Genomic DNA, 27,935 nt, shown 5'->3' with positions numbered 1-27,935 from the left:
CACAAGATCCCGGTTCCTTGCCAAAATGTGCTCGTTGGTCGGATTTCCAGTGGCCCCGGCCGGGTTCCGAGCGGAAGTGACAAGCCAGCGCTAGCTGCAGAGGGGAGAGTTACGGATAGGGTAGTCTATATAACGGTCATCACGTCGGCATAAGAATGACGGAACCTTGATCATTGAGTTGAGTCTCCTCCGAGGCCAAGCTTGCCTGGGCTTCCGTTGAGTGGCCGTCCAAAAAAGTGGTTGTTGGTTACGGTCATTGATCAAAATGACGTTTGATGCCTTTTTCATGTATATCCGGCAACGCGTTTGTGGCAAATAAACTTAAACGCGCCTTTCCCGCTGACCGACCTGCTTTTTGTTCTCCATTTCTTGCACAGCAGTAACAACGGCTTGCTGGCCTCTTGGCGACCTGTTCGGGCCTCTTTGCGCGCTATATAAGGTAGCAGAACCTCTTTTTGGTTCACTTTTCCACTCTCAAGGCTTTACGACAGTGATATCAAAACACGCCAACAAACAATCATAGCGCGTCATTTGACCAGATAGACACGCGAATTCCATGTATGCACCTGCGCAATCGCGACATGCGCGTACAATCAGTCCACCACTCTCAGCGAATGCATCGTCTCAAACATTCACGGCGACTGCCCAGCAGCAACCAAAGTTAAACGTTGTAACACGTCTTACTATCGAGGGCAAAGCGAAGCAGGGTCAAGATGGCATTGCCATTAAAATGTATCTTAAGGTATGTGTTGTTCCTCACGCAACTGAACGAATGGGCTTAAGATCATCAATAGCTTTCAATACCTATGGATGCTGTTTCTCCTGGTTCTACATTACCATTATTTCCCGGTAAGCGTTCATTCTCAGTTTTCCCTTCCTCCTATTCACTATCACCATCGAAGAGGGAAACTTGAAGATGCTGAGTTCGGAAGTTCACCCAACCGACAGTAATTCTGCTCCTTACAATTTTTCCTCCACAACCTCTCCACTACTGAATAACACTGCGCGCGCTCTCAATCTACCGGCGCGCTCTCAAAAATCTTATCTATCTGTTTTTGGTCTACCAACGTCTAGCATGAGTCCGGCCTCTCGTGCATCCTCTTCTACATCGACATCTCACACTACTATCCCGCCCCTGGACGACAAGTATACTGGTCACATCCTCGTCAGCGGGTACAACATTTCTTACGTCCTGCCCAAGGAATTCCCACCAAGGTTTGGTGAGGACAGTGCGATCAGGGTTTCTGCATTCTCTGCTGCAAAAATGCGACGAAGCTCTGTAGGAGAGCGTAATAACATGCATTTCATGGCTGGCTTAGATCTCTGGGTTCCTTATGTCTGTCGTCCCCCGAAGGCTCCTTTCCTCGTACGTCGTTTTTACTATGGCGTGAATTTTTATCTTACAAGTGCTCCATAAATACAGATATCCATTCCCCTTCCGCGTTGTTTGTCTAACAATGTCAAGCTTCGCATTTTCCCTCCAGGCTCTACAACGACATCCTCCTCATTTGCCTCTCTTTCTTCTGCAGAGGAGGATCCCGGCGCATGGGAGCTCACGTCTGAGCCTCACGTCACACGAACCACGACTCGTCCTTCGCGATCAGGGTCCTACGCAGACATGGCGGATGATGAGTCGTCTGACTCCTCCACTTACGCGGACAGAGGCACTGGCGGTATTGCTATCCTCGGAACATTCCCATCTGCAGACCGTCTTCGTGTTCGTTGGGCAGCACCCATGAAGACCATGGACTGCAAAGATGGCCGGAGACGCGTAGGAGTAAAAGAGGTGAAGGGTGAAATGACATGTCATGTTCTTGGAAAGGACAGCGATCCCGCGAGTGGAAGGGAGGGCATCTTGATGAAACTGGAATACAAGGGAACAGCAAAGGGTGTTTGGTTTCCCGGCGTGGCAACAATGCTTGGTATGGATGTAGGGCTGGAGGCGCGAGGATCCGACGTCATTTGGGCACCTGCAGAAGAGCCGACTTGGACTGTCACAGGAGGTGCAGGTTATACCGGCTTCGATGTCAACCCCCCGTCGACGCCGGTCTCCAGGCAAGCCTCGCTGGATTTTTATCAGTCGCCGCCATTGGAATCGTATCCGAATTCTCGGCTCCAAGCACCTGTTCTAGCAACACGACACGACTCTACTTCCTCGACCTCATCTTTATTGCGTGCGCCGCTGCCAGGAGAACAGGTGGCAGACTACTCTTTTGAGGGTTCCCCGACTTCTCTGATGCCCTCGGGCACTCTGTCATCCATCAGTTCGATGCCTCTGACGGCGGAGGGACGTAGCCGCGCGAACTCAGACGTACAGGACATTCCTCATCCCCCGACATCATTAACCATTCACATTAACATGAATGATATACTCCCCCCATCAAAAAATGTCTTCACATTCAATATCACAGGCACAATCCTCGTCATATCCCGTCCGCGTGCTTTCAACGGGGGTTCAAATTCAAGCCCAGACGGAGAACCAGATCCTATCCCCATAGTCTTGCCCCGGTTTTCTGTGCTCGCTGCAGATGCAGAAACAATTGCGACAATCATCCGCAATGAGTGTGAAGCTGCAACAGTGGAGGTTTATAATATATCAGGCGACGTCCGTGATGCACAGACACGCAGGACTGTTCTGCAGCGTGGAGGGTTGTCGCGTTGTGGATCTGACGGAGGGCGTATTGCTCTACGCTCCATAGCGAGATCGCTTATCCCAACAAGATATTCCACAACAGATGATACCCTTGAAAATATAAAGCGCCCTCCCAGTCGGCCACGCACGCCGACTGGGATGAACCGTGTAGCAACTGGGATGTCTCTCCCTCCGATGTTTGGTACCTTCTCGAGAAGAAAAAGGGATGGTCCCCTCATGATCCCCTCCGTCATAGTTGTTGTGACACCTTTGCGTTTTGATCATGCGACATATACCAACGTATATGCTGTTCGGATAACTCATCCGGCTCCATATGAAATGGAGACAGATTGGATGGAATTTGGACTCGCACACGCAGACGACGCGTCTCCTGTTGACTGTTCTGTGGAAATCGCGCGCGTGAGCATCGACGGCATGCCTGTCCGTTTTGAAATAAGCTCAGCCACCAAGCACGCGGAGGGGTCAATTGTCGACTTGTCATCCTCTCTGGATAAATTAGGGAGCAAGAATTGGGCTGCCTGGGTCAGGGTGTACGTGGGCGATCTCACTGGGGACGTTCAGATTGACTATTTGGTCAAGACCCCCACCGACGGTCTTCGCAGAGGAAAAGGCAAAGCCAAGGATGATGGGTACGTGGGCATACTGCTGCCCACATTTACAATGCCTGTTGGCAAACTCGAAGTTAACGTGGAAGCCTCAACAGGTAATAGTGATGAATATGCCTATCTTGATGTTGACTCACTTCAGTATTACAGGCCTAGACGCACATTTTTTGCGTTCCAACCTTGCTTACCAACGCGCATCTCAACAGGGCAGCAGATTGGTCCATTACATATTGGAAGAAATGTTCACCCCCACACTTTTCTTGAGGGCCCAGCCGCATGTTCACCGTTTTCACACCAGCATCCGGTTTCTGGGGAAACTCCTTCAATTTTTGATATGGACAGCGCCCGCTATTCTTGTTCTCATGGTGCTACTTAACCTCGGAGCCGAATTCAGGCATATGAGGCACTCCCTCGATCGGCGTACGCCACATGATGATCTAGTTTGGCGCGATCATCATCCTCAGGCGTCGATCGAGACGGTGTTCATTACTACGACTATCTATGCGCCTCCGCATGCAAAGCCTTCGGTTGGCTACACTACAGCCTCGACAACGCCATCGCCATCATACTCGACGCTAACGTCGGTGATGGATGGCTCTGATGCACACACCGCCTTCCAATCCCCGGTTTCCCCGCCTCCATCACATATTTCATCTGGAACGGCTACGGAAAAAGTGACATTCGCACCCACACCGAGTTTATCTCCAGATGAGGACTCGCTTTCTCTTATCGACGTATTACCCTTTGCTTGGCCACTGAAATTGGATTTACCCCCGGTCGCACAACAGACGGTAGACACCGTTCTCGAAGGGTTCGGTGTGATCTGGCATGTGTTTAGGAGAGTATATCATTATCCTTTAGATCCCCCTTGACTATTTATGTAAAGTATTTACTCAGACCCCGTGAAAGATAACAAAGCGTTTTCATTTCAGTCACTTGGCTACTCGGGCCCCGTGAAAGATAATAATGACATTTTCATTTCAGCTACTTGGTTATTCGGGTGCTGTAAAAGATAACAGAGCCAACTACTGGGCAAATGTTACAGAATGGCATGCAATACTTAATATACACTAACTAGACATGTTGATGAACGAATCACTGAGCCCATGGAGATTTGAGAAGGTTGACGAGATGTTTGGCTTCCTCGTGATAATCAAGAGAAGTAATTCTCGATATTCCATAACGGACACGCGTTTGATCCTATACTATTCATTATTTCAAACCTGTAACAAATAAAAAACACTCACATTGTACGTGTCCTGCTTTGCACGGCAACTGAAGTTGAATGTGACGCCACTGGCCTGGGCCATGAGAGCGTTATACTCTGCTTCGTTGCGCTCCTATCATGTGGTCGTAAACATCAAGAAAAGTTCCGGGAGATTTGTATTGACCTTGATTTCATGAACTTCATCTGCGGTTTTCCCGAAGACGGCCAGACCAGCCTCATTGAAGCCCTGCAACCACGCCTGACCGGACCAATCGGCTACTGCCATTGACATGATGTATCTGATGATCAAAGTAAGGTTTGGGTCTAAAGGACTAAGCAAATGATCATACCGGTATTCCGGTCGCTCAAAGGTTTTGTCGCATTTTTCACACTTCCAGCCACTACCTAAATCAACCACCTTTTTGTTGCAACCTTGAGTGGGACAGGCAGGATAAGAGATGTTCTCGCTCTTGATGTGCATAATAGTGGCACGAGTTGAAAAGAACTCTGCCTTGTCGGACATGCCAAGTTGCGACTCTTTGACGTCGCTAAGATGCCGCATCTCATTGCGGTTGAAACCACCAAAGGATGCACCAGATGAACCACTCGTGTGCGACTGGAAATTCTTTTCAGTGCCGATACCATCATACCATCCCCGCAGCAAATGAGCTTCTTCAATATCAGGCGATATTGTCATTATACTTGAGCTAACCATGGAGAGAGTGCGACCTTCGGGGGGTGAGTTCCAATTCGGGTGAACAAAAATAGTTCATACCTCCAAAGTCACCAACTTTAACGCCTTTGAACGCAACGACAGGAAGGTCGTCAGCTGCAAACTGTTCTGCTTGTTTTCCCCACAAGGTCAAGCGAACAGAGTATTGCGACATGTCGACAATGGTCAAATCGCGTTTCGGAATCTTCAACCGAATTGAGACCCCAGCTAACTGACGAGTGGATCATAACTTACCGTCCTGTTTGTCGCCTTTGATGTGATTTCGCCGAGGGGGCCGACTTCTTTGATGACCCCAATGACATCTGATAGCAATGGATTACATGTGAGAGATACCAACATAGATTGCAAAGCACCTACCGCAAGTATTATCCCTTTCTAATTTCTCCAACGAAGACAATTCCACGAAGTTATACTTCATCATAGGCACACTGGTGGTCTCAAGGCACTAATAAAATCATGAGTCCAGCATTTCGGGGGTAGTGTGATGATACATACCTCTTCAACTTCGGTGTTCTTTTCCAGACTTAGCTCATAATCGTTCTGAAGATTCGAGAATTTCTTCTTTGCGAGATTCACTCGGGCTTTGGAGATGTAATATACTTTGCCTTCCTCGAACTTCTCGTATAGTTCGTCGACGACTGCATTGAAGCCGGTGCCTCGAATCTCGCCTGATTCGTCCATTAGTGTGACGTTGAAAAGTTTCCCTTCTCCACGCTGATTCGACCAGGTCCTTATATCAGACTTTTGGGTAACTCGAGCTTTAATGGTCCAATTGTTCTGGTAAGGGCTAAGTCCTTCGATGGGGTACACTGACCTGCCCCCTCTGCCGGATGGGCCCGTGCGAGGCTGGGGCTGAAGCGGCTTCGCCTGACCAGTAGACGAAGAGGTAGCTGGTGAAGTAACGGATGAGGATGTAGCCTCTGAAACAGCTGGCGCAGGAGCGTCTTGGGTGGAAGGAGGGGCAGTAGGAGCCCCGATTTTCTCTTCATTTCGTGATACAACGTGGAGGTCAAGAATAATGATCAATCTAGATGAAATGATAAAAAGGGGTAGAAATGATACCAAAAGCTGCTCACCTTTTGTCCTGCACAAAATTACAGGCCAGCTTGTCGATGATCACCACAGTATTTTTGTTTATGTCACCGTTTGCTACGAGATCATTCAGCTGAGTAGCTAACATCGCCTGGACAAAATGGACGCCATCGGAGATGATGATGCGAAACCTGTCGGTGGCGGTCGTCGATGCGGTTGTCGGGGCGACTTTCTTGATAGAAAGCAGCTGCACGGTATGCCCAGAAGCAAGCTGGTCTATCTCTTCCTGAGGAGCCTCGTTGAGACGGCGACAGATTCCTGCTGAAAGTTGAGACATTGTAACAAAGTAGAAAGAACGTGAAAACAATCGCGATGAAAGAGAGACGCGCCCCTCAAAGTGTTTATTGACACAAGTTTGCTAGCGCGTTCATTACGTAATCAGGAACTGCCAGTCCATCGCGTGTTACTAGTTCATTCATAATTGGGCCTTGCACTGTGTTTTTGCCATCATCATTGAATGATGAATCGATGACTCTCCAAGCAAGCGTTCTTTCAAAACTCTGTTATACACTCCCAGCTGCTTTCTTCGAGGGAAAATTGCATAGCTAATTAGGCCGACTGCGTCTTGCTCCCGTACTAGGCAGAAAAGGGCTTGCATTTTTCCTTCGGACCGGTATTTAGATATCGCTTTAAGCGTTTGGATAAAGCCAGACTACGTCAGTTGTTTGCACAATCGGTCGCTTGTCGAAGAGAAGTGTGCTTGCGAATAGGCGAATATCGGTCGGATTCAGGTCTCAGGCGAGACGGTGACAACTTGATGATTTCACAGACTAAGTTAAAAATCGTCGCTTGCTTGTCACGGCGCCATGCAGAGAACCGGTGAGAAGGAGATCTTCAAGTTGAGATAGTGTCATATACCTAGGAAAGGATTTCGTTACATTGGAGCAAAAAACCACCGCAGTCAGCCAGCAATAACTCACCGTGACGGGTGAGTCGGATTTGCACAAATCATCCCATCTACATGGACTAGTAAATTGGATGGGAATGTCGATTATCAGATAAAAGCTTGGCCCGTACAAGCTCACGTCGACTTGAACGCAATTTTTAAAGTTATGGTCTTCACATCAATGTCGTCGATTAGGTATCCAGCTTGTAGTTCAAGTTGCCGCATGATAGTAGCCACGGCATTGACCTTCTGATGGTCTCGAACTTGTCCTATATGGATACGGAAAGTCGGAGGAATATCGGTGAGCTTCAAGTGGACGGGGAGCGTTCATCAAGGAAAAAGCTCATACTAGTATTGATTTGTGTAGAAATATCAATCTGGCTATGGTTACTGTAGAGAGTCCAGACCCTCCAAAGTCGGTTGGCCCATGAGAACATGTGATCATGTGTCTCTTTGCATTTTCTGATCAGAACGTCCGTCGGTGCGAACCTCGAGCGCTTAGCGCTTGAACTTCAGCTTCGCGGGACATTCTCGTTTCGTGTAACATCTTTTCCCCCAGTGCTATCATGATAGTACCCGCCGGTCACCCAAACTTCCTTCCGGGTTTCATCTACCATCAAGAATCAATCTGTACCTTCCGTGCACAGCGTATCGATATCGCCGTCGTTTCAGCGACTCAGAGTGACATGTTCGGTTCCCCACTCTTGCCATCCGGGTCCCGGTGTCCTCGACGTCAAGCTTCATTCTAGAAAAAAGTCACGGTGCTCTCAGGGCCAACTCAAGATCAGATTATGACGATTTCTTCGTCTAATTCGTGATAATAATATGACTTCAGACACAGTCACTACTTCCCCTGGTCTAGGCTGGCGCGATTCGACCTATTCCGGACACATGCTCCGGCTTTCCAACGAACTTTGAAATCAAATGGTCTTGCCGAAACGTTAACCATGCTTTCTAATCCCTTTTCGAAAATATTGCATTGTCAAGAAAACTACTACAGCTGTCAGCAAGCCATCGACAGACAATGACTGCCTTGCTGTTATTTGTATCGGTATAATAAATATGTGAATCTGGGTAAAGTATTACAGTGTGGGTGTATCATGTTCAAAACGCGTCTAGGGCTACACAAAATAACGTATCTCGGTCAATAAATATAGGTTCCGAATTTAGTGGGGTTATTATGATAAAGTAAGTGCTTCCCGTCCATGTCATGTCGGTTCATTCCTCATTCAGATCTTTAGAGCAGCCCGTGCGGTAGCATCACGGGTGGACTTCAGTAACAGCGACAACTCGTTACCGCCTGTGCCAGTAGAGTGTCCTGTTCGCTTCTGTTGTCGCTCCATCCTCTGCATCATCGCAAATACGGGACATCCGACCGGTATCGCCGTTGATCGTGCCATGGAGACGACATATAAGCATGCGATGCGTATGTGCGAGTCCCGGAACTTTCTGATCGCCGACACAGCTGCGTTATATGACTCCTTCACAGCAGGTGTGCTTTTTGCGAGTTCCCGGAGGGGACGAGAGGAGTTCGCGAGATGGGAAAGATAGTCTCGGTGTGCTCCGGGCATATACCGGCGCATTCTCTCCATGAAACCAAGATCCGACCGTTTATTTGATTCTGAGGGGGCTGGATACCGACGCTGCTGCAGTTTGAAGTCGACATCTAGGAAGATGTCAAGTGCATGCATGACGCTACTTTGGCCAGCTGATGGCCCGCTGAGGTCGAGAGTGGAAGCGTCAGGACCGTCTTCAAAAATCCATGTCGGGCTAGATGACCCGCTAGCACTTCCATTGAACCAAGGCCGCACTTGCCAGTAGAATGTGGAGGGGTCTACAAGATCCCGCATGGATAACAAGGTTTCTTCAACCCGGTTGATAATTGCCACGAGGCGGGTCAGGAGCCGATTGATTTTGCAGACGGACGCGAAGTCGGAAACATTGGGAAGACTGTGGTACTCGTTGATAAGGTGGAGCATCTCCACACCCAACATCTCAACCTTTGCGTTACCGAACCAGAAATTCCGCTCGTCTTCTGTCCCCGAGAAGAGCTCAACGCCGAAACGCATGTTTTCTATCGTGACAGGAAGTTCTGGGTTTACGAGATCCCAGTTCCATAGGACGGTGTCGGCGAATGTAAGTACCGGCGCCATTCGCAATACGCTTGATACTTCAAGCAACGGAGTCGCCAGAGATCGGGGGATAAGCACCGAACCGGCCGTCTGGTCCGGTATGGAATGAACATAGAAATGTACAAGAAAGGCGAGCACTTTATGTGCGCGACGCAACAATTGCTTGTCTGTTTTTAGATCATTGATGCTGATCACGGGGAGCTATGTAACACGTAAGTCATTATTCCACCCTCGCATGACAGATTTACTGACCTCTCGCATTTGTGATCTCCAAAGTTCACCATCAACTCGGCTCTTGATGTTGTCTTCTGTTATGTTTTCCCCGAGTATCAGCACTTCCTGAGCTCGTGTAAGCGCATCCTCCCATGCGCTGTAAGCTTCGGGAAGCCGTGGGATGGGTTTCTCAGGGAGAAACCCTGTATTCGTTTGAAGATTGACTTCAAAATCTGCAGGAGTTGGTTGTGCACCTGGTGCCTCTTTCCTGCTAAGGAGCTGGACAGAGTTAAGCACGGATATGACATTGGTGAAGAGATGGGATGGAGATAGTAGATCGATTGGATACATTGCGAGTGGAATGGACAGAGAATGACTCGCAGGCTTGTAATTTATTGTGATATGAGCAGAGGACCCGGGCACCTTTTATACATGAACTACCAATGCGTGTCCTCGATTAGATCATATCATCGAGATTCAAGGTTACCTAGTCACAGTGCTTGCACTGATGTGTGTGCATCGGCAGCGCCGATATTGCCCAAACGGCATCACTGGGCGCGTATGCCTCTGTGAGAACTAACGGAGCTACATGCGAGGCAGGAGTTGACCGAAACTTGCGGGGTGTTGGCACGAAACCCCGATCATTCTCGGTGCCACTCTCAGTCCTGTGAACTCCTTGTAATTCGTTGTCGAGTCTGGCCAATTGGTAAGATCTTACTCAGGAACCTTTGACATTGATCCCATGAGTGTCACCATCTTGCTACGATCCTATACATTCCCCTTTGGGTGCATAGCTCCTGAAAGAGGAACACATGCCTTACACGTAAGGCTATTGCCTGTTGGCACGCATCGAGCGCTGACCAGATGTCTTGTTTCCAATGCTGATCTTCACAGCCCGAATCTTCGATCCACCAACTTTCAAGGCACTGTGATGGAGAGATCTAGCAATGCTCGTTTTGCAACTCGAGTCATGCAATGAACGATCCAGTAACCAATGTATTGGTTCCGCCAAATTTGAGTGTAGTAAGAACTCCGCGTCCTATCTTCCAAAGTACCTGTATTCTCCGCATAATTTTGTCCGAGTACTCTTTGTTGCTGTGGAGAGTGTGAACAGTTTCCGGTAGAACTTAACCATATCGGAATCAGCTCAAGTGAGAGAGAACTTGCTGTGTGAACGCTGGCATTATTACTTGTTCGTTGGGGGACAGTCCCAAGCAATCCTCGGAAGCGTATTTCGAGTCACAACAGTGCACAGGAAATTTCGAAGGACCTGAAAATAATCTTGAGATATTTTTTCACTTAGCTGTCCTGTGGAGTCTCGCAGCTATCATATCGTGCGACATTGAACACGTATGTTCAATCTCGGATCGTTTCATCACAATTTTGGGCAACTTGGGTTCGAGTTAGTGTAGTGGCCGTGCGGCATAATGAAAAGCTGCGCGTCGCGCAACGTCAAACATCAATGTTGACCGCACACTTTTCTCCTTAGGGATGGAGTACAAGGTTCAAACACTCATCGCCCTTCAAGTCTTAGCTGCAATTCCGGTCCGCCGGGTTGCGCGCGACGTGGTGATAACTGCGCGCGTGCGAAAACATACAGCATGATAAGCAAATTGTGATATCGAGGGATGCAGTATACTGTGCCGCAACTATTACGATTGCTCTTTCCAATTAACCACCTCCGAACCTTCATTACCAATGACATCACAACGGCGTTTCACTACTTCAACCACTTTCTCTGCTACACCTTGCTTACCCGAGTGAATATTATTAAAATGTGCCAGTAGGTCAGAAAGGGAGATAGGATCTTTTCCGACATTCGACAGGATTTGTAAGATGGCGTCTTCACTTGGCAGAGCGAATTTCATCGGATTTTGCTTGCCATTCGTAAGAAAGTCCGGCGGTGTCAAAGTAGGCACGGCGCGGAGATAATCAGAATCTTCCTCAAAAAATCGCTTCACTATCGCATCTGAGACGTTGTTGAGCTGATCAGGAGACCACGCAGGCCGAGCTTTCGTTTTGTCAACCAGGACCGCGGTCACTCCTGCAGTGAAATCTGGACTCGCGCCGCTCTGCATTTTCAAAGTTAAACAGATTACATAGCATGATCACCAATTAACTTACACAGTAAGCAGTGGCAATACCCATTTCCATTTGGAGGGCCTGGAGGAGCGTCATTTCCTTCCCGCGTCGGACCGCCTCTAGTGCCACTTTGAGACTAGTAGGACTCCGGATATGTAATGTCTCCAGTGTTTCCGAGGCCCACTTAGCGACTGAGTCATCCGAAGTCGAGGCTAACTTAGTGAGATCCTCCATAATCTCCTCAACTGTATCATGTCGGAATGCCGTATCAAGAGCTTGGCGCGTGCGACCCGTTAATTTTCCAACCGGTTCGTCTTGGAGCCGTTTAGTATGATGACCTTCGATGGTCCTATCGATCATAGCGGAAGTGGGGTCCTCCAAATCAGATAGATGAGTCAATAAGTTGGGCACTGTCCTTGATGACACAAAGTGGGTAGCAAATCCTAATTCACTACCGAAATCGTAAGCCCGCGGCCCCACCGAGAAAAGATATGTCACCACTCACAAGACTTCTCTGCCAACAAGAGTTTCTGAGGTAAGGGCGAGATATGTGCCAATTTCACCGTCGATCCTGGACAAGAAGAAGCTTGCTCCAACATCAGGGCAGTAACCTATCTTAGTTTCTGGCATAGCGAATTTTGTCTTCTCCGTTGCAACACGAAAAGGAGCGCTGATGGCAAGTCCGACCCCCCCGCCCACTGCTGATGTCAGTGCTATGCATGCTGTACAGAGGAAAACACCAACTTGTGATACCGTCCAAGATGGTTACGTATGGCTTTGGTAACGCAGACAAGATATAGTTCATTTCAAATCTGTAGGATAAGTTATTCAAGCGCTTCGGAGCATGATTCTATGACTCACTCGTCTTTGAAGAATTCTATAGCCTTTGAACGAGTAGCGTCATGCAGTGAATGCTGTAGTACAGCTGTGCGAAGTTGTCAGCAAGTATCCACGTGGATTTGAGCACTGAAACACACTTGCAATATCACCGCCCGCACAAAATGCACGGCCAATACCCGTCCCGACGACAATCTTGCACAGGTCGGATTTTGACCATTGCTGGAATACAAAGGATGTTTGTAAGAGCCTGCACTTCCACGTAATGGCATTCTCACCTCCAGTTGAGGTCTCATCGACTTGAGCATGTCACCATTGAGAGCGTTCAGTTTGCTTGCTCGGTTCAAAACATAAGTGCGTGTCGCTCCATTCGACTCGAAGAGCACCGGCTGCATGCGAGGCCCGATTCACAAGGGATTGGTAAGAATAACATATGCAAAGAACTTACCTGCTCTAGTGGTGTTGCCTGAGTGCTGGTGGACATGTGAGCAACCACTGCACTTGTCCTGGCAAGAGCTGCTGATACACCGTTACGCGACATTCTTGTGAGAGCAGTAGCCAGCATACTCAGAACTAACCAAGTGTTCAACTAAAGGAAACTCTTGGAGAGCCTGCGACCCACGACTTTTCTGGGATTTTCGGAGTACCGTGTAGCCGAAGACTGGCAGATTGAACCCAAGGCGATGCTTACGTGAGATTGACACAATCGTTCAAGCTGCTGTATGATGATGTGACTCGGAAGCACTTTCCACTCGGACCACTTTGACCGATGTATCATGTGCTTGCTGCGATAGGGTCAAGAATATACCTTCCATCAGGTTATTTCGGCACTGTCAAGTACTTTGGACCAATCGATGGCACCACTGGTCTTTGGCTTGGTGTCGAATGGGACGACTCAACTCGCGGCAAACATGATGGCATAAAAGATGGGAAACGATATTTTAACTGCCGGTAAGATCAAGGAAATCGCAACGATGCTTATCGCTCAGCGATCACAAGAGTGCCACACAGCGGATCCTTCATACGCCCTTCTTCCGCTTGCTATGGGTATCCATTTTTGCAAGCATTGAAAAATAAGTATGTAGAAGCTGTGCATGGCACTGCGTCCCAGGAGAAGATTGTTTTGGGCTCTTCAAATGGTGCTATAGAGGTCGAGGCTGTAGACTTGGACAAGATCCGAGGCAAATTTTCAAATCTGGAGCGACTGCGCGAAGTCAGCCTCGACAATGAGATGGTTTCTACCGGGAATAACCCAGGGGAAATCCTGTCAACATGCCCCAGTAAGCTAGTGCGTATTTCTTCAAATATCATGCGATTGATACGATCAAGACGTCCGCGGCCTGGATCTTTCTGCAACACTTGTGTCCAGTTGGGACGTTGTGGCGATGATAACCACCGAACTGCATCAACTCGAGCGGCTAGCGCTCAAGTAGGCCTTGTGTTTTCCTCTTTTGATATACTAACGCTACAAATAGTCGCAACCGGCTGACGCCGCCCTCATCTCACTTGCCTGCATCGGCTTGGCTGCGACTCTCAGAGCTCCAGCTGAACGGCACCTGGATTTCATGGGAAGAATTTACAAGCATAGCGATACTCATGCCTCAACTTCGCATGGTGGAACTTGGATACAATGGGCTTACTTCCCTATCACATGCGAAGATCTCTACAGTGCTTGGCCATATCGAGATCCTCAATTTCGATAGTAACAAGCTAGAAGATTGGCAACATATCAGCGAGGCAATGAAGCCGTGTACCTCGTATGTTTAGTGTTTGCGGGGTTTCCAATAAGCTAATGCGGTACCGCAGATTACAACGACTCATACTTTCATCTAATGGCATTGAAAGGATCCCTCCTCGGGAATCTCATCCGTCACATTTACAAGGACTCAAAGTCCTCTCTCTTTCCAGTAACAAACTCCATAATTCGTGTGATATTGACCAATTATATGAGTGGTGTCCCAATCTCGAAACGTTGAGCCTTGCCAAAAATCCACTGTCTGAGGGTTAGCGCAAGATTATGGTCTTCCTTGAGGAAACACATACTCATAGTTTGCAGTTAGTGACGTCTCTCGTTCTGCCAGGCAGCAAGTCATAGCAAAGATCCCGTCCTTACTGGTCCTTGACGCAACTGCGGTGAGTACAAGACCGAAGCTGCGGTGCCTAGACTTTAATTTCCTTTGTCATCAAGATCTCGACGAAGGAGCGATCAGATAGTGAATTGTTTTATCTTTCTTTCGTTGCGAAGACCGTGCCTGGGCATGATGAAGACAAACTGAAGGAACACCCGCAATGGAAGACGCTGTGCATGAGTCAGTGTCTTGGCTCTGCTGAGTCATTATTGTATTCATCAAGCCTTTTGCTATGCACCACAGAGCACGGAAGACCTGCCGAGTCAACAGCTGATCGCGACGGTAGACTCGGTCGGTATTTGATCGGTAGGCCCTTGTTGGATGATCGCGTCACCGCCTTTTGAACTATACCCACAGAGGTGAAAGTTCACCAATGCTCTGAGCCTCCTGAAGGCCTCTTCACCCCGGGAATGCAAGGGGGTTTCATTGTATCGACTTCACTGCGCGTGCTTTCTACGATGAAATTAGGGCTTTTCCGGCTCAGACTGGTGAAAGCTCTGGGAGCGGGGAAAATCCCAAGGAACCGCCATAATATTTGTGTATGGTTAAGAATGGGTGATGACACACTAGCTCTTCTTCAAAACGATGATCAAGAATTAGGATGGTGGGGAATAGAGAATAATTCACATATTGTTGTACACATATCGCGGCAAACCGAACCTTGATTACACTTATATTTATACATAGATGTCCCTAGGAATAGATGTGAGTAAAGTGACACACCTGAAGACGAAAGTCTGCCATATGCAAAACGTCAATCATCGTGCGCTGAAGTGTCACAAATGAAGGACACAATCACATTGGTGGGCAAATTCAGGATGGACGGTCCTAGGTACCGAGGGTAGTAGGCACACCAAAAGTCTTTTTTTAATTCCGTCACCGTTTCCAAGTTTCCGTGGTTCAACGCCACCAATACGAAAGATGACGCCCACGTTAAATTCTCACGCGCTGCCTTGGACATCCTTCAGCCAATCCTTCAGCTGATGCTTGAAAGTACAGGTTCCACGCCAAATTCGGGACGCCTTCACCTAATCGTTCGACATACGGACCAAGAGGGAAATGACCTCTGTAAGACAAAAAAACAGTTCTCCGGTTCGACCCAACATACGCCAACGCCAAGCTCGAGGAGACCATGACCATCATAAGAGAGTGGAAAACCAATAACGGATGCGGTGCCCCTCGGCCAAGTGCAAAATATCCAGCGGCTGCCTATATCCTTTAACGCGCCCATCCACCATCGCCATTTGCGTGCCTCATCGCTCTGTCGTCGTACCGATCGTCTTTTTCGTCGCGTCTGCCACTGCGGTCTTCACGTCGCCGGTCATCGTCCCTGCGGCGGTCATAATAATAATCAGGGGCTCTGCGGTCATCATCATAACCTCCCCGTCGGTAATCATCGTACCCTGCAGGTTTTCTCTCATCAAGATCCCTCCGCGGCGGAGGTGGAGACCTGGGGCGACGATCGTCATGATCATTGCGACGAGGAGGCGAGCGAGATCGCTCGCGGCGATAAGATGCACGATCATCCCTGTAGTAACGTTCTTCTTTGTATCGGTCGTCACCTCGAGGACGTTCCTCACGACGATCCTCGCGCCTGTAGTTATCAGGTCCACCGCGCTGAGAGAACAGGTAAGGCACAGCGCAAAACAACCAAGCCATCAAACTCACGGCATCATCGTAGGCAACGCGGACAGGTCTACCGCGCAGGTCTTTACCGTCTAAATCCTTGACGGCACGGTCTGCGTCATCTCGCGATAGATACTCAAGGATACTAAGAGACTGTCAGCTCAAGACAACACATTAAATTTGAGTCACCCACCCCTGGCCAGGGTTGTCGCGATCAATGTCAGCGAACGACACGCTTCCCGCCTCGCGTCCGAAATCTTTCAAGTCCTGGGTGAGTGTATGGTCAGGTTCGACGTTGGGTTTGGACAAATCCGGCGAAAGTGAACATCAACGAAATACTGGTGGTCCTTCCAGGTTCCAAAATGACCAGACGGATCGATCTCCAGAATACAGAAGCGCCATATGCTCCGCAAACACTGCCAATGTTGCGAACCGAAAGAACATCATACCTGCCAGCTTGTGTCACGAGAAATACCGGAAACGATCAGGCGGATACCTGGAGGCCTGCGGGAGCGAGCAGCCCTAAAAAAATGTAACTTGTTAGGAAAAAGGCACAGCATTAACTTGGTGAGTCAAAAAATATACCCGTAGCCACGGTCGCTCTCATAGACATCCCGACGGGGGCGACTTTCTTTGGCGAATTCCACGACAATGCTAAAACAAGAAAAATAAGGATGGATGCAAGCGATGTTGGAGTTGATTAAGATACGAACTTGGCTCCCATGAATGGCTTGCCGTTGAAATGATGTACAGCGTCCTCCGCATCCTATAAAAGTTTGGTATACTGATCACCGTGATACATGGTGGATCCACCTTTGAGCTTTCAAACTCGACAAAACCGAATCCTGATGGAGGTCCAGTGAGTTCCGCATTTGCCGCGCGCCTCTTGTCCGACGAACCGGTCATGACACGACAGTCAATGATACGGCCATAGCCATCGAAAAACTTAGCCACGTCATCAGAGCGGGCATCAGGGGGAAGTCCTGTGCGATGCAAACGATGATCAGAATTGTTTATGCCAAGATCTGAGAAGAAGAAAATTTCATACTGCCAAGGTACAAGCGTCTTGCCATGGTGGTTGAAAGTGAAAGAGTACAGTTATGGCGGAGATTCAACTCGCCATTATATTCGGTTGTTTGCCAAGAATTAGCACCGTTGACAAGACCTCGGATACCGCCAATAATATCCTTAGAAAGTTCTTCATATCGTTGTACATAAAGTTATAGGCAAATAATCCTCAAATACGTCAACGACAGGTAAAGAAAAACGTTGCGCCGTGATAACAGATCCAGAAGTATAAATTAATGTTGAGACCAGTTAATTGAGTTGATGTCGATGCCCTCCTGCACCATCTCCCACAACGGGCTGAAGGAGGCGGTCAGCACAGCAAAAGCACTGAAATGTGGGTGAGATCGTACCTCATATCACGAAGTCTGGTAACGACGCGAACGATGTGATTTACCACGAAATCAATTTCCGCTTCCGTGGTGAAACGACCGATGCCAAAGCGTAAGGACGAATGTGCCATATCTTCTGCCGCTCCTAGGTGACTGTCAGGTACTACAAGTCCACGCATGAAAAAAAACATACCAAGAGCACGAAGAACGTATGAAGGTTCTAGAGACGCGGATGTACAAGCACTACCAGAAGACAAAGCGATATCCTGCAACGAACACCATGATAATTTCTCTCGTCAGATATGTGCCACTACGCTTACCTTCAAGGCCATGAGAAGACTTTCGCCTTCAACATACGAAAACGAAAGGTTTACACATCCCGGGTATCCATTGACATCACCATTTCGAACCACATGCTCAACTTGGGAATTGATGCCCTGAATTAACCTATCCGACAACTGCTTGATCCGTGCGTGATCCCTCTGGAATATGTATCAGATTCGGAACGAGAGGTGGAATGATAAACAGGAACTTGATCAGTACCCCTGCACAGGAATCATCACCAAGCTAGCGGCTCATACGGCCGTAAGCCTGGAGCATCACGCCACTTGATTCAAGTGCCACTTCAAACGCATGTGCGGATTTCATCATGAGTTATGCGAAGAACAAGAAACTCACTGCCATCTCTAGCTTGGCTATGCGTGCTGCTTCGCCCATGCCAACCGCCAGCGCCGTGGGCAGGGTACCGCTACGCAGCCCACGCTCTTGTCCTCCTCCACTCAAGATCGGTTCCAATCGCACGCGCGGTCGCCGGCGGACATAAGCAGCTCCTACTCCCTTTGGACCATAGATTTTATGCCCTGAAATGCTCATCAGGTCAATGTTGGCTTCATTAACATCGATAGGTATTTTTCCCACGGCTTGCGCCGCGTCGGTGTGAAGGTGTACGCCACGATGCTTTCGCACAATAGCACCAATTTCCTTCATTGGCTGGATGACACCGGTCTCGTTGTTTACTGTCATGATAGAAACGAGGGAAGTGTCGGGGCGGATGGCAGCCTCAAGAGTCTCGAGGTTGACTACGCCATTAGATTCGACAGGAAGATAGGTTATTTCAAAGCCTTCTTCGCTGATTTTCCTGCAAGAATCCAGGACACACTTGTGCTCCTGCAGTGACGATCAGCGTTGATCATAGAACCAAGCGGCTCAGCCCACCGTTTGTGTCGTGATAACGTGTCTTTTCTTGTCTTTATTGAACCGTGCGACACCCTTAATGGCCATGTTGTTGGTCTCGGTAGCACCAGAAGTGAAGACGATGTCCTTGGCCTCGGCTCCAACAAGGTCCGCTACATGCTGGAAGATGTTACAGGGACGTTTTTACGCACGTAAACCCAGCAGACTTACCTTGCGTGCAACCTCAATAGCCTGCTCTGCTTCCCATCCATATGCATGAGTTCGACTATGTGGATTACCGTACTGGTCTGTTAGGTACGGTAACATAGCATCGAGAACACGCGGGTCTACGGGAGTGGTGGCCTGGACCTTGTCAATACACCGAATAGTATCTAATTGCATGGCCATACCTGCATATCGAGATATATGGGGCGAGTCTTTTGTGTCACGCTGTTATCACGATTGGGAACCTCGAGCTTGAAATGTATGTCTTCGACGATCCGTGCACGGTCTGCACCAGAGGGTTGTACGAAACCTCTGCGAGCGCAGAGAGCAGCCCGTCCTATGGAGTTTCTGAATGTAGCTTTTCCTATTACATTGGGGGTGACTCTGGACAACATCCTGAGTGCAAACTTCTCTCGTCAATCAGATAGGAGAACCTGAATAGGAAAGAGAACAAGAAGCCAACAAGGAGCTAGTCGTAATGTTTGCTGTTGTGAAAGGCGAAGACCAAGCGAGCACATGAATCGAATTGTCAGCAAGCCTAATGAGGTCACGTGCAAGGGTTTCTTACATAATACGGAGAGTGTGGTGAGACTCAGTGAGTTACATAAAGTTTTTTTAAAGTTTTAACACCACCGCACGGTGACCAATTGGCAACAAGCTACCAAGTCGCTTATATCGAAACTTTCAAGACGACGCCATCAATCATTACGGACCGACGTTTGTCTACAGATTCGGCCTATTACGAGGCAATCTAACAATTAGGCTATGTCTCATGTTCTATCTATACAATATCCGAGACATGCGTTCACCAGTGGGATCGACCGGCGCCCTAAACGACACAATCATCGTGGTGACACGGCTTGACACAGTTAGACGTGCACTTCTCGGCCGGTGACCGCATAATGGCCGTCGCTCATACTCCACTAGGTCACCAGTTCTCGCAGCCTATGTAATTCGTACTGAGCATCTTTTCAAGTTCCATTGTTGGATTCATGCCACAATCCCACGTCTTTGCAAGCGATCTGCGTCTGCCATCCCATGGCTCAATTCTTATCTCTGAAATGTGCATATGGCCATTTCACACTGTCACCGGGCGACCGTTCGCATTCCCCATCAACTGGCTAACATGGATCTTCTCTACCACTGCTGGCACTGCCAGTGACGTTCACGATGCTCCCGATGGGAATGACATTAAACCTACTAGAGGCGACACTTTCACTTGGATGAGATGCGGGTGAACCTTCTCCAGAAAAACTAGCTTGAATAGACTATTCTTAAGAAACTACATGATTGGTTGCCCAGTTGCAAGATGGTTGTCTCTATATCCTTCTGCAAGTGTTACTATTCAAAATTCAGCTCAGGTATTGCTGGAGTTCATAGCCAGAACCTTTTAATTGCGTGACATGGTTCCATTAACGACGACACCCGAAAGTGAGCAGCAGGTTAGGAAAGGATACAGGTCAACCACGTCCCACGTGTCGTCACATGTTGTGACAAGCACGCGTGTTGTAGATGAGTACAAGACTAACAAAATTCAGAGGCTTCCCCCAAAATCTGCAGATCTGAACACTTATTTTGAGCGTGTATAATTTTGGTATCTTGTTGAGTTGAGTCTTCATGGAAAACAGAAGATACAAAAAAAATGCCAAAATACTTCGGTATTTAAATAACATGATCATTTCTTCCTTCCCGACGAAGGTGGGGGAGGTAATAGCGGTACCCCTCCCCCTGAGTTACCAGTACTTTGGGTGGAAGAACCTAGCAAACTGGCCCCGGATGTTGATAATTTACTAGCTTTTCCCGGAATAGATATGGAAAACGTTTGGCCTTCCTTCAAAGAGTAGTCCTTCTTTGGACCTACAGGAACATGAGAAGGAGTTTCATCATCGGGGCTAGGAGGGTTCAAAGCAACTTTAAAACGCCTAGAAATGGGCGTGCTGTAAGTGAGGAGAAATTTCAGCGTTTGTTGGACGCACTTAGTGTAATCTTGCAATGCAACGTCTAAGGGAATATGTTAAGATAGCAAGCAGACCGCAAAAAGAGCGCTCACTGAAATCAAAGCTATCTGTTCGTTCAGCGAATCCCATCCCAATATAAGCCTTCTTGCCAGTATCCTCTACCCTGATTACAAAATATCGGGATGAATCAAGGACAGATTCCACGCATGGTTTAAGAGCGTCATAAGGTGCGCGGGCAAATACTAACTCTGCATCAGGAGGCTACAGTATTGATTAATCATATTGAAACGTACATTCCCCTGTAGTTGCGTCAACCATCTACTTATACACGGTGAGAAGCTGACAATGCTTACCCGTCTGAGCATCTTCAAACATCAGCGCCGCACCACTCGACTTCTCGACGATGCGCAGTCTGCCTTTCCATAGCGGTTGTGCAAGGTCTCCCCAGTCGTTAGCACGATGTCCCTCGTTGACCTTCAGATGGGGGATCTTGTAGACTACGTGTGCTGATGAAAGACTTGCTTGTGAGGTTCGCGCAACTTGGACCTACCTGATATTTCTCTTGCGATATATAAGATCGATTCGACCTCCTCGTCGAGCACATCCATGTTTGTAACACTACAGAAGGAACAGCTTTCTTTTAGGTCTGCCTAATGGCGGTACGGGAGACTATGTACGTTTCACAGCCACCAAGTACTACAGATTGCTTAGTAAGCAAGTCCAAGTTGTTCGGAATATGTATTAGCATTAAGATATCAACAATCTTGAAGCTAAAGCTAAGTTCTCAATATATGGCTCAAGCACCACCCACACCTCCTCCCATGAGCGCAACAGAGCTTCGTGACGAAGCTCGAGATTCCATCATTGCTTCCTCAACGGGATCCTCTGATCCCACCACATCACCTAATAGCTCAGGCAGCCTGGAACCTTCCCCACAACTCTCCGCTGTCCAAGATATATACCAGCAAGTTTTTCCCCAGTTATCTGATCTGGCCGAGCAAAGGAACTTTATTGGCATCACTAATATCGCTGAACATCATGACTTGAATGTGAGCACCTCTTGAGATACCCCTCATATACATATCGGCATCTCGATAATGCCCTGTATCAGGGTTCAAATGACAAAAGTCACTCCAGACTGCTTTTGATTGCCCCCTTGGTCCTGGCTTACATGGTGCTGGATGACTTGTATGTAAGACCCCTCCCCTGACTGTACTCCTTTGTGACACTTGTTCTAGAACACCTGCTCAACATGCCCTTGCACGGTTACCTGAAAATGTGTCCTCGCATCCCCTGTCACATGCACTCGCAGCACTCTTAGCATCCGCTTTGGAACGAAAGTATGAAAACACTTACGCCCGGGCTCAAGAGCTGTTCAAGATGTCGCAGCAAAGTGACTTCCCAGATCCAAGGCTAGGAAAAACTGTTGGTCTGCTGGTTAACGACTTCCTTGGTATGTGCACATTTAACCAGAGTTTTATTGTATCGAATTTTTCCTTAGATGCGTTCCGCAAGAACACCTTCACGCTTGTTTCGCGAGCATTCGCGTGCCTCCATGTTACGGAAGCTCAGAAATTACTTGGACTGGGACAAAAGGAGGTGCTTGCCAGTAAGCTCAATGGGCAACTGCATACTATTCTTGCTGAACTGCTGTCCTTTTCTGAAGTTGCGAACAGCAACCACTGGCAGTTCGACGCCACCAGTGGTATATTGCGACCCTCTAATGCTTCTCTTCCTGCTCTCGTTGCTACGAAACCTGGTATGTGACAAAGCCGTTTATACAGATTCATGCTTAGGGATGTCTTTAGTACTACCGTCCTCGGTGATGACGTTCGATCTCGTTGTGAACAGTGTTACAACCTCAGAAGTATGTTGATGTCAATATATGTTTTTGTCAACCTCCACAATGTAATCATACGACGCGGTATGCTCTCGTACATCCTGAGTGATACCGTCCCAGTGTAGTCGAATGCGGGACTGAACGAGGCTTCTAGGACTACCATATTCCTCCAATATCTGCTAGGTATGTAGAATCAGGAAAAGTCTTAACATTAAGTGGACCTGACTAACTAAGTTGGACTGAGTGAGCTCTCCCGGGGGGTCTGTTCATTGCAGTGCGTAGTAATATGCAGTCCTTAAGGTCTCACATACCGAAAGGGGAGTGGAAGATGTCGAAGCACAGGATAAGATGAGTGTCGAGGCGTGAAGCGCTTGAGATAGAGTCGTGAAGACGTAATATCTTGTCGTTGCCATTGCAGTAACCAGGCTAAGTGATTACTCGGAGGAACGTCCAAGAAACGACGCTTGTGGAGAAAAGGCACTAAGGATAAACTCGTGTCACAATCCTTCAGGCCGACAAAGGTTGATTTCACCTTGCCTTTGATGTCACGCTTCATCCGAAGCATGTTTTTGAAGTTTGAACATTCCGTAAAGTCGGTAGGGGCGGGCACTTCACTGGGTATCGCAGGGCTAGAGCCTACCCTGCCTGGTTGATCCACGTCCAACATCACGGGATCCACATAGCTATCAATTTTGAGACCAGTTTTCTTGCGGACTTTATGCCAATCGCGCTCTTTTGCACGCAATTCTTTATGGGCCTGCTGGAAGAGCTGCGAAAATACTTCATTCCACACCGTCAAACTGAATAGGTAACTGGACATGCCTTGAGCCTTTCTGCAATAAAAGATCTTACCCTATGCAGTTCTCCGTGGGCAAGAGAAGCACGGGAATGAGTTGTCTTCGACAGATTTTTCCTGACCACGGGAACACCAAATATGAAGCCAGACCCGATCCATCTCGGGATAACGTGCAGAGGCCTTGAATTGGGAGGCCACGGAGGTGTGTCGCCCATAGCCATGGAAAAAAACCGAGTTACTGGAGACAGGCCGGTGCCGTATACAACACCACCGAAAGACGCGATGTAGCACACAATGAATGTGTCTGCGCTGAGACGTTGGAGGACAAGGCAATATTTGCTGATATCGGGAGCGCTGTCGTTAAGAACGCGCATGTATCGCCGTTCTATTGGCGTCAGTGGAAAGTTGTCACGACCCAAGAATTCGTAGAAGGCAGCCGTGATTCCACCGCCACCGTCGACGTGAGCGATTTCGCCTGGTTCAAAGGAGCACTGGGCCTTCTTCTTTTCCTCTCGGCTGAGGCCGCTCAAGTCAGATGCGCTCTTAGTTCGCATCGCGACATCGAACTCATATGCCCAACGAAGTCGATCCCATCGTAGATCAACTCCAAGCATGTACTGAGAGTAAAGCTGAGCCTGGCAATTCGAAAGGAAAAGTACACGTGAATGACACGACACGCATAGCACGGGAATGACGTACCAAGCCACCGCAAATGATTCCCTGAACTGCAGTGCAGGAGGGTAGTTCACTAAAATGAGACCTCAGGCTGGTGAAGAATTTGTTATTACGGAGCGTATATATGATACTACGAAAAGTTGTACATATATAGCACGGTTTTGTTACAAAATAGCTATGTTACAAAGATCATGTACACTAACACAACAATTGTCCCTACTATGTAGGCCTAACCCATCAAAGTACCTTGGTATGAATGAGCACCGTAAGACGGAGTGCGTCTTCATTACGATTGCGTGAGTCGCCTCAGCTCATGCTTCCAGGCCTTTGAAAATGCTGTGCAGTGAGCAAATTTACAGTCGAGCAACAAACACGAGACACATGCCTTATGGCGCAACGTCCGGAAATCTTCTATAGCGACGATATGTACCATGTACCGGGATAATTTATGAAGCTCCCGGTCAGCTTGAGCCTGCTCTGAATGAGCGTTCTTGAAGGCATGGATTTTTAGTCCTTCGTTTGGATTCAAGGCAAAATTCCGACTCTACGACAGCATTAAATATGATAAAGACGGGCTACACCTTCCTCTTACCAGGTCATCCACGTGAATAGTGTTCTTCGCTGAACTAAAGAGGGAAGTTAAAGCATGCTCGATTGTCCAAATCAGAATGTGCTGACAATTGGGGAAAGTGATTCCAAATAATTTGCAGTGCCTTAACATGGTGTGCATATGGTTGACCGTTTCGTTCTGTAAAGACAGTAAACATGCAAGTTTTGTCGAGGACTGCGCATCTTCAATCAGCTATGCGGGTGTTAAAGTTGGATAGTCGCGGTCGTACCAAATGAAATCTGGAGTTGATGTCAGCCGTAACTTGCCACTATGAAAGCACAAATAAAACCTGATAATTCCTGGTAGATCCAACCATGCCAAGTTCCACGAGCTTCGCCTCAAGCCATATCCAGCTAGTTTGAGACCTAGTTGGGTGTAAGAGGTGGCGTTCATGAGGTGAATGAATCTTACCAGATGCAGATGTCGTAGTGAGGGTATATGGCCTCTAGAAATTCATGGAGGCCAGGCCTCGCACATTCCGCAGGAGGCAATGAGCCAGACGTTAGTGGTTTAGTGTCCAAAATAGCTGCATGAGATTTACTCTCGGGAAGTAAAACGCTCGAGAAATATTGGCTTACTGTAATCAATGTCCAGCACAAGTAAACGCTTTCCATCTCGCAAAGGATGAATGATATTAATCTGAAGTTTCTCGGTTGCCTCTTTGACTTTGCGAATGTTTCGCTGGTCATTTTTATATGTCGCAGCGGCAGCAGGGTTGTCAGTGAAGTCTACATCAAGATCATTGACAACGTCAGGAAGGAATTCCAACTCTGACTGTATGTTAGTACAGGCATCAAAGATTTGAAAGATCGCGGGCTCACTTGAAGGGTCTTTGATCTCGTCACCTTCAGGGGTCCCTATAAGTGTAAATGATTTCCCTGCAATTAGTAGATCTGCGCTACGATCATGTGGTTCAGAGAAAAAATCGTGCAAGAAATTGCAAACACTAACATTCTCTCTTGATCTGGGGGTAGTTTTCCTTTTACTAGACCTAAAATTTTCTGCCTCTCTGGTGGAACCTTCGTCAAACTCATCAGCGAAGTCTTGAGGTCATACACTCTAGACAACCGGAGTTAATACTGAGGATCTATGGTTCGCAGCAATTCGGTTCCGCAGCTTACCTATCTGATCCAAGGAGATCTACCTTGTACTCGCGCCCGGACCATTTGAAGGTGAGTGGAATCTTCATTTCAGGAATTATTTCATCCTTCAAGTTGTGCATTCGAGTAAGTGCCACCAATCATATTAGCTTAGACCAAGCGTACCTCTAGCACGGTGGCCATACTATTTGCACTGCCTAAGTTGATATAAACGCGATTTTGAGTTGAATGTCGCGTGGCCTGCGGAAGCGCGTACGTACTCTCAGGTGGTAGCCAGCCAAAGGACGAAGTCTTAGGTTGTGGCGAAGTCTAAAAGTACGGAAGTATTTGTCCCCAGTCAACCGGATCTAATGAACAACTACACCGGGTACCGGAGCCAAATTAGACCAGATGTACACGACTCGTCATGCATATGTTCAGGACTTGCACTTTACTTCTGTCCAAGCACAGACCACCCAGTCATCAACTACTAGAGTGAGTTTATCACCGCAGCTTGTTGTGATTCGCATTAATTATCAACGTGTGGATACATAGCAGAACATATTATACCGGCAGCAAAATATCGCTTTCGCAGAGGAGTTTCTCAGTCACGACTCCGAGTCTCTTCTCTAATTCCTCAACTAAGATGACGAACAGCGCTAGTGAAACTCCAAAGCTTACAGAGCCCCGTCTTTCAGCAAGTCTCGTTCTGGTCAACAGTCACAACGAAGTACTTCTTGTTCAGCGCAACCCACAGGCTAATTCATTCGCTGGCCAACACGTAAGCAGAATCACTCTTCTGTAGTCCCTGTTCAAAGGCATCTGGAATTGGAGGTTTTTCCTGGCGGAAATTTTGACGCCAAGCAGGATACGTCCTTAGAATGGACTGCTATCAGAGAAACCTTCGAAGAAGCGGGGTTACTGCTGGCTTTGTCGAATACTCCGAGCACGTTACTCAATATCGACTTCACTCAGGCTAGAAAAGATGTCCATGGAGAGCAAACGACGTTCTCGACGTTTCTTATAAACAACAACCTAAGAGCCGACTTAGGCGCTCTGCTGCCGTTTACTACATGGGTGACACCACCGGCAGCAGCCAGGTAAACAGGATCCTTGTCCCTTGTCCTTCAAGTGTATCTAACATCTAAGCAGGCGATTCCGCACGGAGTTCTTTATCGCATTCCTTGAGGATCCCACATCGGGTGGGCTGCATTCAGGTAGACAAGATCACCTTCCGACTCCTGATGGTGGACAAGAAGTCATTCAAGCGCGATTTTTACGTCCAGAATCGGCCATAGAGGAGTACAGGAATGGGAAAATCGGCCTTCTCCCACCCCAGTACTACATTCTGGAAACGCTTCGCCTCATCCTTACTGGATCGTCCAATACCGAGAGGCAGAGAAATACAGTTCAGATGTTGTCTAGAGCTGCATTCGGACGGATGGTGATCAACCCAAAGTTTCTCCGTGTCAATAACGGAGTAAATCAAGCTTTCGTCTACGAGGGTGATGAATTGAGAGGTGGTCCAAAGGGTCGGCTACACCGCATGGTAGTGGGACGGGTAGGCACGGTACGGCATCACACTCTCGTATTTTGGGGCTTGCGTTGGTCTAATTGCTCATAATAGCCATTCTCTCAGATGAATTTGCAGCGCAACTTTGACTTGTTCACTCAATGCCCGGTCGAAGTTGATATACCCAAACTTTAAGGACTTCATGTTGGCATACCCTCACGACTGTCATCAGTCAGTTCAATCATTCACATTTTCTGATACCGAGAACAACGCGATTGGTGTATTTAAAGAAAGTAATCTGGGCTACAGTGGCGTTTAATGGGGAGAACAACAGAGTAAGGGCTACAATGTATGACATGTAAAGCAATCTAGATAAAGAGAAGAATAAACACAACAGAACCCGAAATTCATTATGCACCTGGAGATCTATAAGCGTGGAGATGAAAATAATAACACGAATCTAGTATGTGGGAG

General features: G+C 47.9%; 12 protein-coding genes across 12 annotated transcripts; 4 read left to right on the top strand and 8 right to left on the bottom strand.

The window, feature by feature from the left end:
* Window positions 1-416: 416 nt before the first annotated feature.
* HD556DRAFT_1397812 (uncharacterized protein) lies at window positions 417-4,173 on the top strand. Its single transcript, XM_041303739.1, has 5 exons — window positions 417-742; window positions 795-849; window positions 903-1,366; window positions 1,424-3,356; window positions 3,409-4,173. The coding sequence occupies exons 1-5, from the start codon at window positions 557-559 to the stop codon at window positions 4,128-4,130; spliced, it is 3,360 nt and encodes a 1,119-aa protein (XP_041156444.1). The 5' UTR covers window positions 417-556; the 3' UTR covers window positions 4,131-4,173.
* HD556DRAFT_1397809 (uncharacterized protein) lies at window positions 4,174-6,611 on the bottom strand. The gene is made up of 9 exons (XM_041303738.1): window positions 6,275-6,611; window positions 5,694-6,225; window positions 5,556-5,643; window positions 5,433-5,500; window positions 5,241-5,382; window positions 4,816-5,194; window positions 4,650-4,764; window positions 4,506-4,598; window positions 4,174-4,458 (listed from the first exon to the last, which is right to left on the bottom strand). The coding sequence occupies exons 1-9, from the start codon at window positions 6,565-6,567 to the stop codon at window positions 4,354-4,356; spliced, it is 1,815 nt and encodes a 604-aa protein (XP_041156443.1). The 5' UTR covers window positions 6,568-6,611; the 3' UTR covers window positions 4,174-4,353.
* A 1,794-nt stretch (window positions 6,612-8,405) lies between these two features.
* On the bottom strand, window positions 8,406-9,872 carry HD556DRAFT_1446985 (Indoleamine 2,3-dioxygenase; the record flags this gene model as incomplete). The annotated part of the gene is made up of 2 exons (XM_041307182.1): window positions 8,406-9,509; window positions 9,561-9,872. The coding sequence occupies 2 exons, from the start codon at window positions 9,870-9,872 to the stop codon at window positions 8,406-8,408; spliced, it is 1,416 nt and encodes a 471-aa protein (XP_041156442.1).
* A 1,164-nt stretch (window positions 9,873-11,036) lies between these two features.
* HD556DRAFT_1397798 (ClpP/crotonase-like domain-containing protein) lies at window positions 11,037-13,152 on the bottom strand. The gene is made up of 8 exons (XM_041303737.1): window positions 12,889-13,152; window positions 12,719-12,829; window positions 12,581-12,662; window positions 12,465-12,528; window positions 12,348-12,415; window positions 12,109-12,301; window positions 11,646-12,054; window positions 11,037-11,593 (listed from the first exon to the last, which is right to left on the bottom strand). Exons 1-8 carry the CDS (start codon window positions 13,003-13,005, stop codon window positions 11,174-11,176), a joined length of 1,464 nt encoding a protein of 487 aa, XP_041156441.1. The 5' UTR covers window positions 13,006-13,152; the 3' UTR covers window positions 11,037-11,173.
* Window positions 13,153-13,236: 84 nt separating this feature from the next.
* Window positions 13,237-15,633, top strand: HD556DRAFT_1493235 (uncharacterized protein; the record flags this gene model as incomplete). Its single annotated transcript, XM_041308834.1, has 9 exons — window positions 13,237-13,391; window positions 13,440-13,720; window positions 13,770-13,869; window positions 13,916-14,197; window positions 14,247-14,443; window positions 14,497-14,573; window positions 14,629-14,749; window positions 14,813-14,875; window positions 14,927-15,633. Coding segments are annotated over 9 exons (1,584 nt in total), but the record flags the coding sequence as incomplete, so codon positions are not given.
* A 154-nt stretch (window positions 15,634-15,787) lies between these two features.
* HD556DRAFT_1433692 (uncharacterized protein) lies at window positions 15,788-17,268 on the bottom strand (the record flags this gene model as incomplete). Its single annotated transcript, XM_041305244.1, has 8 exons — window positions 15,788-16,186; window positions 16,238-16,340; window positions 16,389-16,462; window positions 16,645-16,717; window positions 16,781-16,849; window positions 16,909-16,961; window positions 17,009-17,178; window positions 17,244-17,268. The coding sequence occupies 8 exons, from the start codon at window positions 17,266-17,268 to the stop codon at window positions 15,788-15,790; spliced, it is 966 nt and encodes a 321-aa protein (XP_041156439.1).
* A 45-nt stretch (window positions 17,269-17,313) lies between these two features.
* HD556DRAFT_1397776 (pyridoxal phosphate-dependent transferase) lies at window positions 17,314-19,494 on the bottom strand. The gene is made up of 8 exons (XM_041303736.1): window positions 19,176-19,494; window positions 18,997-19,128; window positions 18,808-18,945; window positions 18,271-18,759; window positions 17,913-18,074; window positions 17,786-17,858; window positions 17,614-17,737; window positions 17,314-17,560 (listed from the first exon to the last, which is right to left on the bottom strand). The coding sequence occupies exons 1-8, from the start codon at window positions 19,383-19,385 to the stop codon at window positions 17,497-17,499; spliced, it is 1,392 nt and encodes a 463-aa protein (XP_041156438.1). The 5' UTR covers window positions 19,386-19,494; the 3' UTR covers window positions 17,314-17,496.
* Window positions 19,495-20,532: 1,038 nt separating this feature from the next.
* On the bottom strand, window positions 20,533-21,628 carry HD556DRAFT_1397768 (uncharacterized protein). The gene is made up of 6 exons (XM_041303735.1): window positions 21,499-21,628; window positions 21,302-21,445; window positions 21,242-21,247; window positions 21,041-21,190; window positions 20,967-20,991; window positions 20,533-20,912 (listed from the first exon to the last, which is right to left on the bottom strand). Exons 1-6 carry the CDS (start codon window positions 21,554-21,556, stop codon window positions 20,666-20,668), a joined length of 630 nt encoding a protein of 209 aa, XP_041156437.1. The 5' UTR covers window positions 21,557-21,628; the 3' UTR covers window positions 20,533-20,665.
* Window positions 21,629-21,689: 61 nt separating this feature from the next.
* HD556DRAFT_779506 (uncharacterized protein) lies at window positions 21,690-23,204 on the top strand. Its single transcript, XM_041311608.1, has 5 exons — window positions 21,690-21,997; window positions 22,060-22,136; window positions 22,187-22,401; window positions 22,450-22,707; window positions 22,757-23,204. The coding sequence occupies exons 1-5, from the start codon at window positions 21,740-21,742 to the stop codon at window positions 22,822-22,824; spliced, it is 876 nt and encodes a 291-aa protein (XP_041156436.1). The 5' UTR covers window positions 21,690-21,739; the 3' UTR covers window positions 22,825-23,204.
* On the bottom strand, window positions 22,830-24,403 carry HD556DRAFT_779523 (uncharacterized protein). Its single transcript, XM_041311609.1, has 6 exons — window positions 24,284-24,403; window positions 23,611-24,219; window positions 23,326-23,557; window positions 23,100-23,268; window positions 23,019-23,050; window positions 22,830-22,967 (listed from the first exon to the last, which is right to left on the bottom strand). The coding sequence occupies exons 2-6, from the start codon at window positions 24,196-24,198 to the stop codon at window positions 22,945-22,947; spliced, it is 1,044 nt and encodes a 347-aa protein (XP_041156435.1). The 5' UTR covers window positions 24,199-24,219; window positions 24,284-24,403; the 3' UTR covers window positions 22,830-22,944.
* HD556DRAFT_1397735 (HAD subfamily IIID h) lies at window positions 24,349-26,347 on the bottom strand. Its single transcript, XM_041303734.1, has 12 exons — window positions 26,230-26,347; window positions 26,135-26,166; window positions 25,991-26,076; window positions 25,821-25,928; window positions 25,691-25,767; window positions 25,448-25,639; window positions 25,281-25,395; window positions 25,150-25,234; window positions 24,938-25,044; window positions 24,852-24,885; window positions 24,645-24,803; window positions 24,349-24,584 (listed from the first exon to the last, which is right to left on the bottom strand). Exons 2-12 carry the CDS (start codon window positions 26,150-26,152, stop codon window positions 24,546-24,548), a joined length of 1,020 nt encoding a protein of 339 aa, XP_041156434.1. The 5' UTR covers window positions 26,153-26,166; window positions 26,230-26,347; the 3' UTR covers window positions 24,349-24,545.
* On the top strand, window positions 25,967-27,926 carry HD556DRAFT_779575 (NUDIX domain-containing protein). The gene is made up of 5 exons (XM_041311610.1): window positions 25,967-26,443; window positions 26,507-26,729; window positions 26,783-27,048; window positions 27,101-27,518; window positions 27,588-27,926. The coding sequence occupies exons 1-5, from the start codon at window positions 26,376-26,378 to the stop codon at window positions 27,654-27,656; spliced, it is 1,044 nt and encodes a 347-aa protein (XP_041156433.1). The 5' UTR covers window positions 25,967-26,375; the 3' UTR covers window positions 27,657-27,926.
* The last annotated feature ends 9 nt before the right edge of the window (window positions 27,927-27,935 follow it).

Source organism: Suillus plorans (genome assembly GCF_016647745.1).
Source record: "Suillus plorans strain S12 chromosome Unknown HD556scaffold_59, whole genome shotgun sequence".
In the NCBI taxonomy this organism is placed as follows: domain Eukaryota; kingdom Fungi; phylum Basidiomycota; class Agaricomycetes; order Boletales; family Suillaceae; genus Suillus; species Suillus plorans.
Note: the sequence above shows the minus strand (reverse complement) of the source record. Positions and strands in the feature narration are given on the sequence as shown.

Coding starts and splice junctions, on each gene's coding strand:
- HD556DRAFT_1397812 (XM_041303739.1), top strand. CDS start 557: ATGTATGCACCTGCGCAATCGCGACATGCGCGTACAATCAGTCCACCA. Junction 1,367..1,423: donor CCCCGAAGGCTCCTTTCCTC/GTACGTCGTTTT, acceptor CCATAAATACAG/ATATCCATTCCCCTTCCGCG. Junction 3,357..3,408: donor TAACGTGGAAGCCTCAACAG/GTAATAGTGATG, acceptor TCAGTATTACAG/GCCTAGACGCACATTTTTTG.
- HD556DRAFT_1397809 (XM_041303738.1), bottom strand. CDS start 6,567: ATGTCTCAACTTTCAGCAGGAATCTGTCGCCGTCTCAACGAGGCTCCT. Junction 5,644..5,693: donor AGAACACCGAAGTTGAAGAG/GTATGTATCATC, acceptor TGATTTTATTAG/TGCCTTGAGACCACCAGTGT. Junction 5,383..5,432: donor CAAAGGCGACAAACAGGACG/GTAAGTTATGAT, acceptor ATTCGGTTGAAG/ATTCCGAAACGCGATTTGAC.
- HD556DRAFT_1397798 (XM_041303737.1), bottom strand. CDS start 13,005: ATGCTGGCTACTGCTCTCACAAGAATGTCGCGTAACGGTGTATCAGCA. Junction 12,663..12,718: donor CGATGAGACCTCAACTGGAG/GTGAGAATGCCA, acceptor TTTGTATTCCAG/CAATGGTCAAAATCCGACCT. Junction 12,529..12,580: donor TGCGGGCGGTGATATTGCAA/GTGTGTTTCAGT, acceptor AACTTCGCACAG/CTGTACTACAGCATTCACTG.
- HD556DRAFT_1397776 (XM_041303736.1), bottom strand. CDS start 19,385: ATGTTGTCCAGAGTCACCCCCAATGTAATAGGAAAAGCTACATTCAGA. Junction 19,129..19,175: donor CCATATATCTCGATATGCAG/GTATGGCCATGC, acceptor GACAAGGTCCAG/GCCACCACTCCCGTAGACCC. Junction 17,859..17,912: donor GTCTTCTCATGGCCTTGAAG/GTAAGCGTAGTG, acceptor TGTTCGTTGCAG/GATATCGCTTTGTCTTCTGG.
- HD556DRAFT_1397768 (XM_041303735.1), bottom strand. CDS start 21,556: ATGGATGTGCTCGACGAGGAGGTCGAATCGATCTTATATATCGCAAGA. Junction 20,992..21,040: donor AACAGATAGCTTTGATTTCA/GTGAGCGCTCTT, acceptor ATATTCCCTTAG/ACGTTGCATTGCAAGATTAC. Junction 20,913..20,966: donor GCATTGCAAGATTACACTAA/GTGCGTCCAACA, acceptor GCCCATTTCTAG/GCGTTTTAAAGTTGCTTTGA.
- HD556DRAFT_779506 (XM_041311608.1), top strand. CDS start 21,740: ATGGCTCAAGCACCACCCACACCTCCTCCCATGAGCGCAACAGAGCTT. Junction 21,998..22,059: donor CTGAACATCATGACTTGAAT/GTGAGCACCTCT, acceptor GCCCTGTATCAG/GGTTCAAATGACAAAAGTCA. Junction 22,708..22,756: donor TCTCGTTGCTACGAAACCTG/GTATGTGACAAA, acceptor GGATGTCTTTAG/TACTACCGTCCTCGGTGATG.
- HD556DRAFT_779523 (XM_041311609.1), bottom strand. CDS start 24,198: ATGCTTGGAGTTGATCTACGATGGGATCGACTTCGTTGGGCATATGAG. Junction 23,269..23,325: donor GATGAAGCGTGACATCAAAG/GCAAGGTGAAAT, acceptor GTTTATCCTTAG/TGCCTTTTCTCCACAAGCGT. Junction 23,051..23,099: donor CATCTTCCACTCCCCTTTCG/GTATGTGAGACC, acceptor TGCAATGAACAG/ACCCCCCGGGAGAGCTCACT.
- HD556DRAFT_1397735 (XM_041303734.1), bottom strand. Junction 25,768..25,820: donor CCCCCAGATCAAGAGAGAAT/GTTAGTGTTTGC, acceptor ACATGATCGTAG/CGCAGATCTACTAATTGCAG. Junction 24,804..24,851: donor CTATTCACGTGGATGACCTG/GTAAGAGGAAGG, acceptor ATGCTGTCGTAG/AGTCGGAATTTTGCCTTGAA.
- HD556DRAFT_779575 (XM_041311610.1), top strand. CDS start 26,376: ATGCATATGTTCAGGACTTGCACTTTACTTCTGTCCAAGCACAGACCA. Junction 27,049..27,100: donor ACACCACCGGCAGCAGCCAG/GTAAACAGGATC, acceptor ACATCTAAGCAG/GCGATTCCGCACGGAGTTCT. Junction 27,519..27,587: donor TAGTGGGACGGGTAGGCACG/GTACGGCATCAC, acceptor CCATTCTCTCAG/ATGAATTTGCAGCGCAACTT.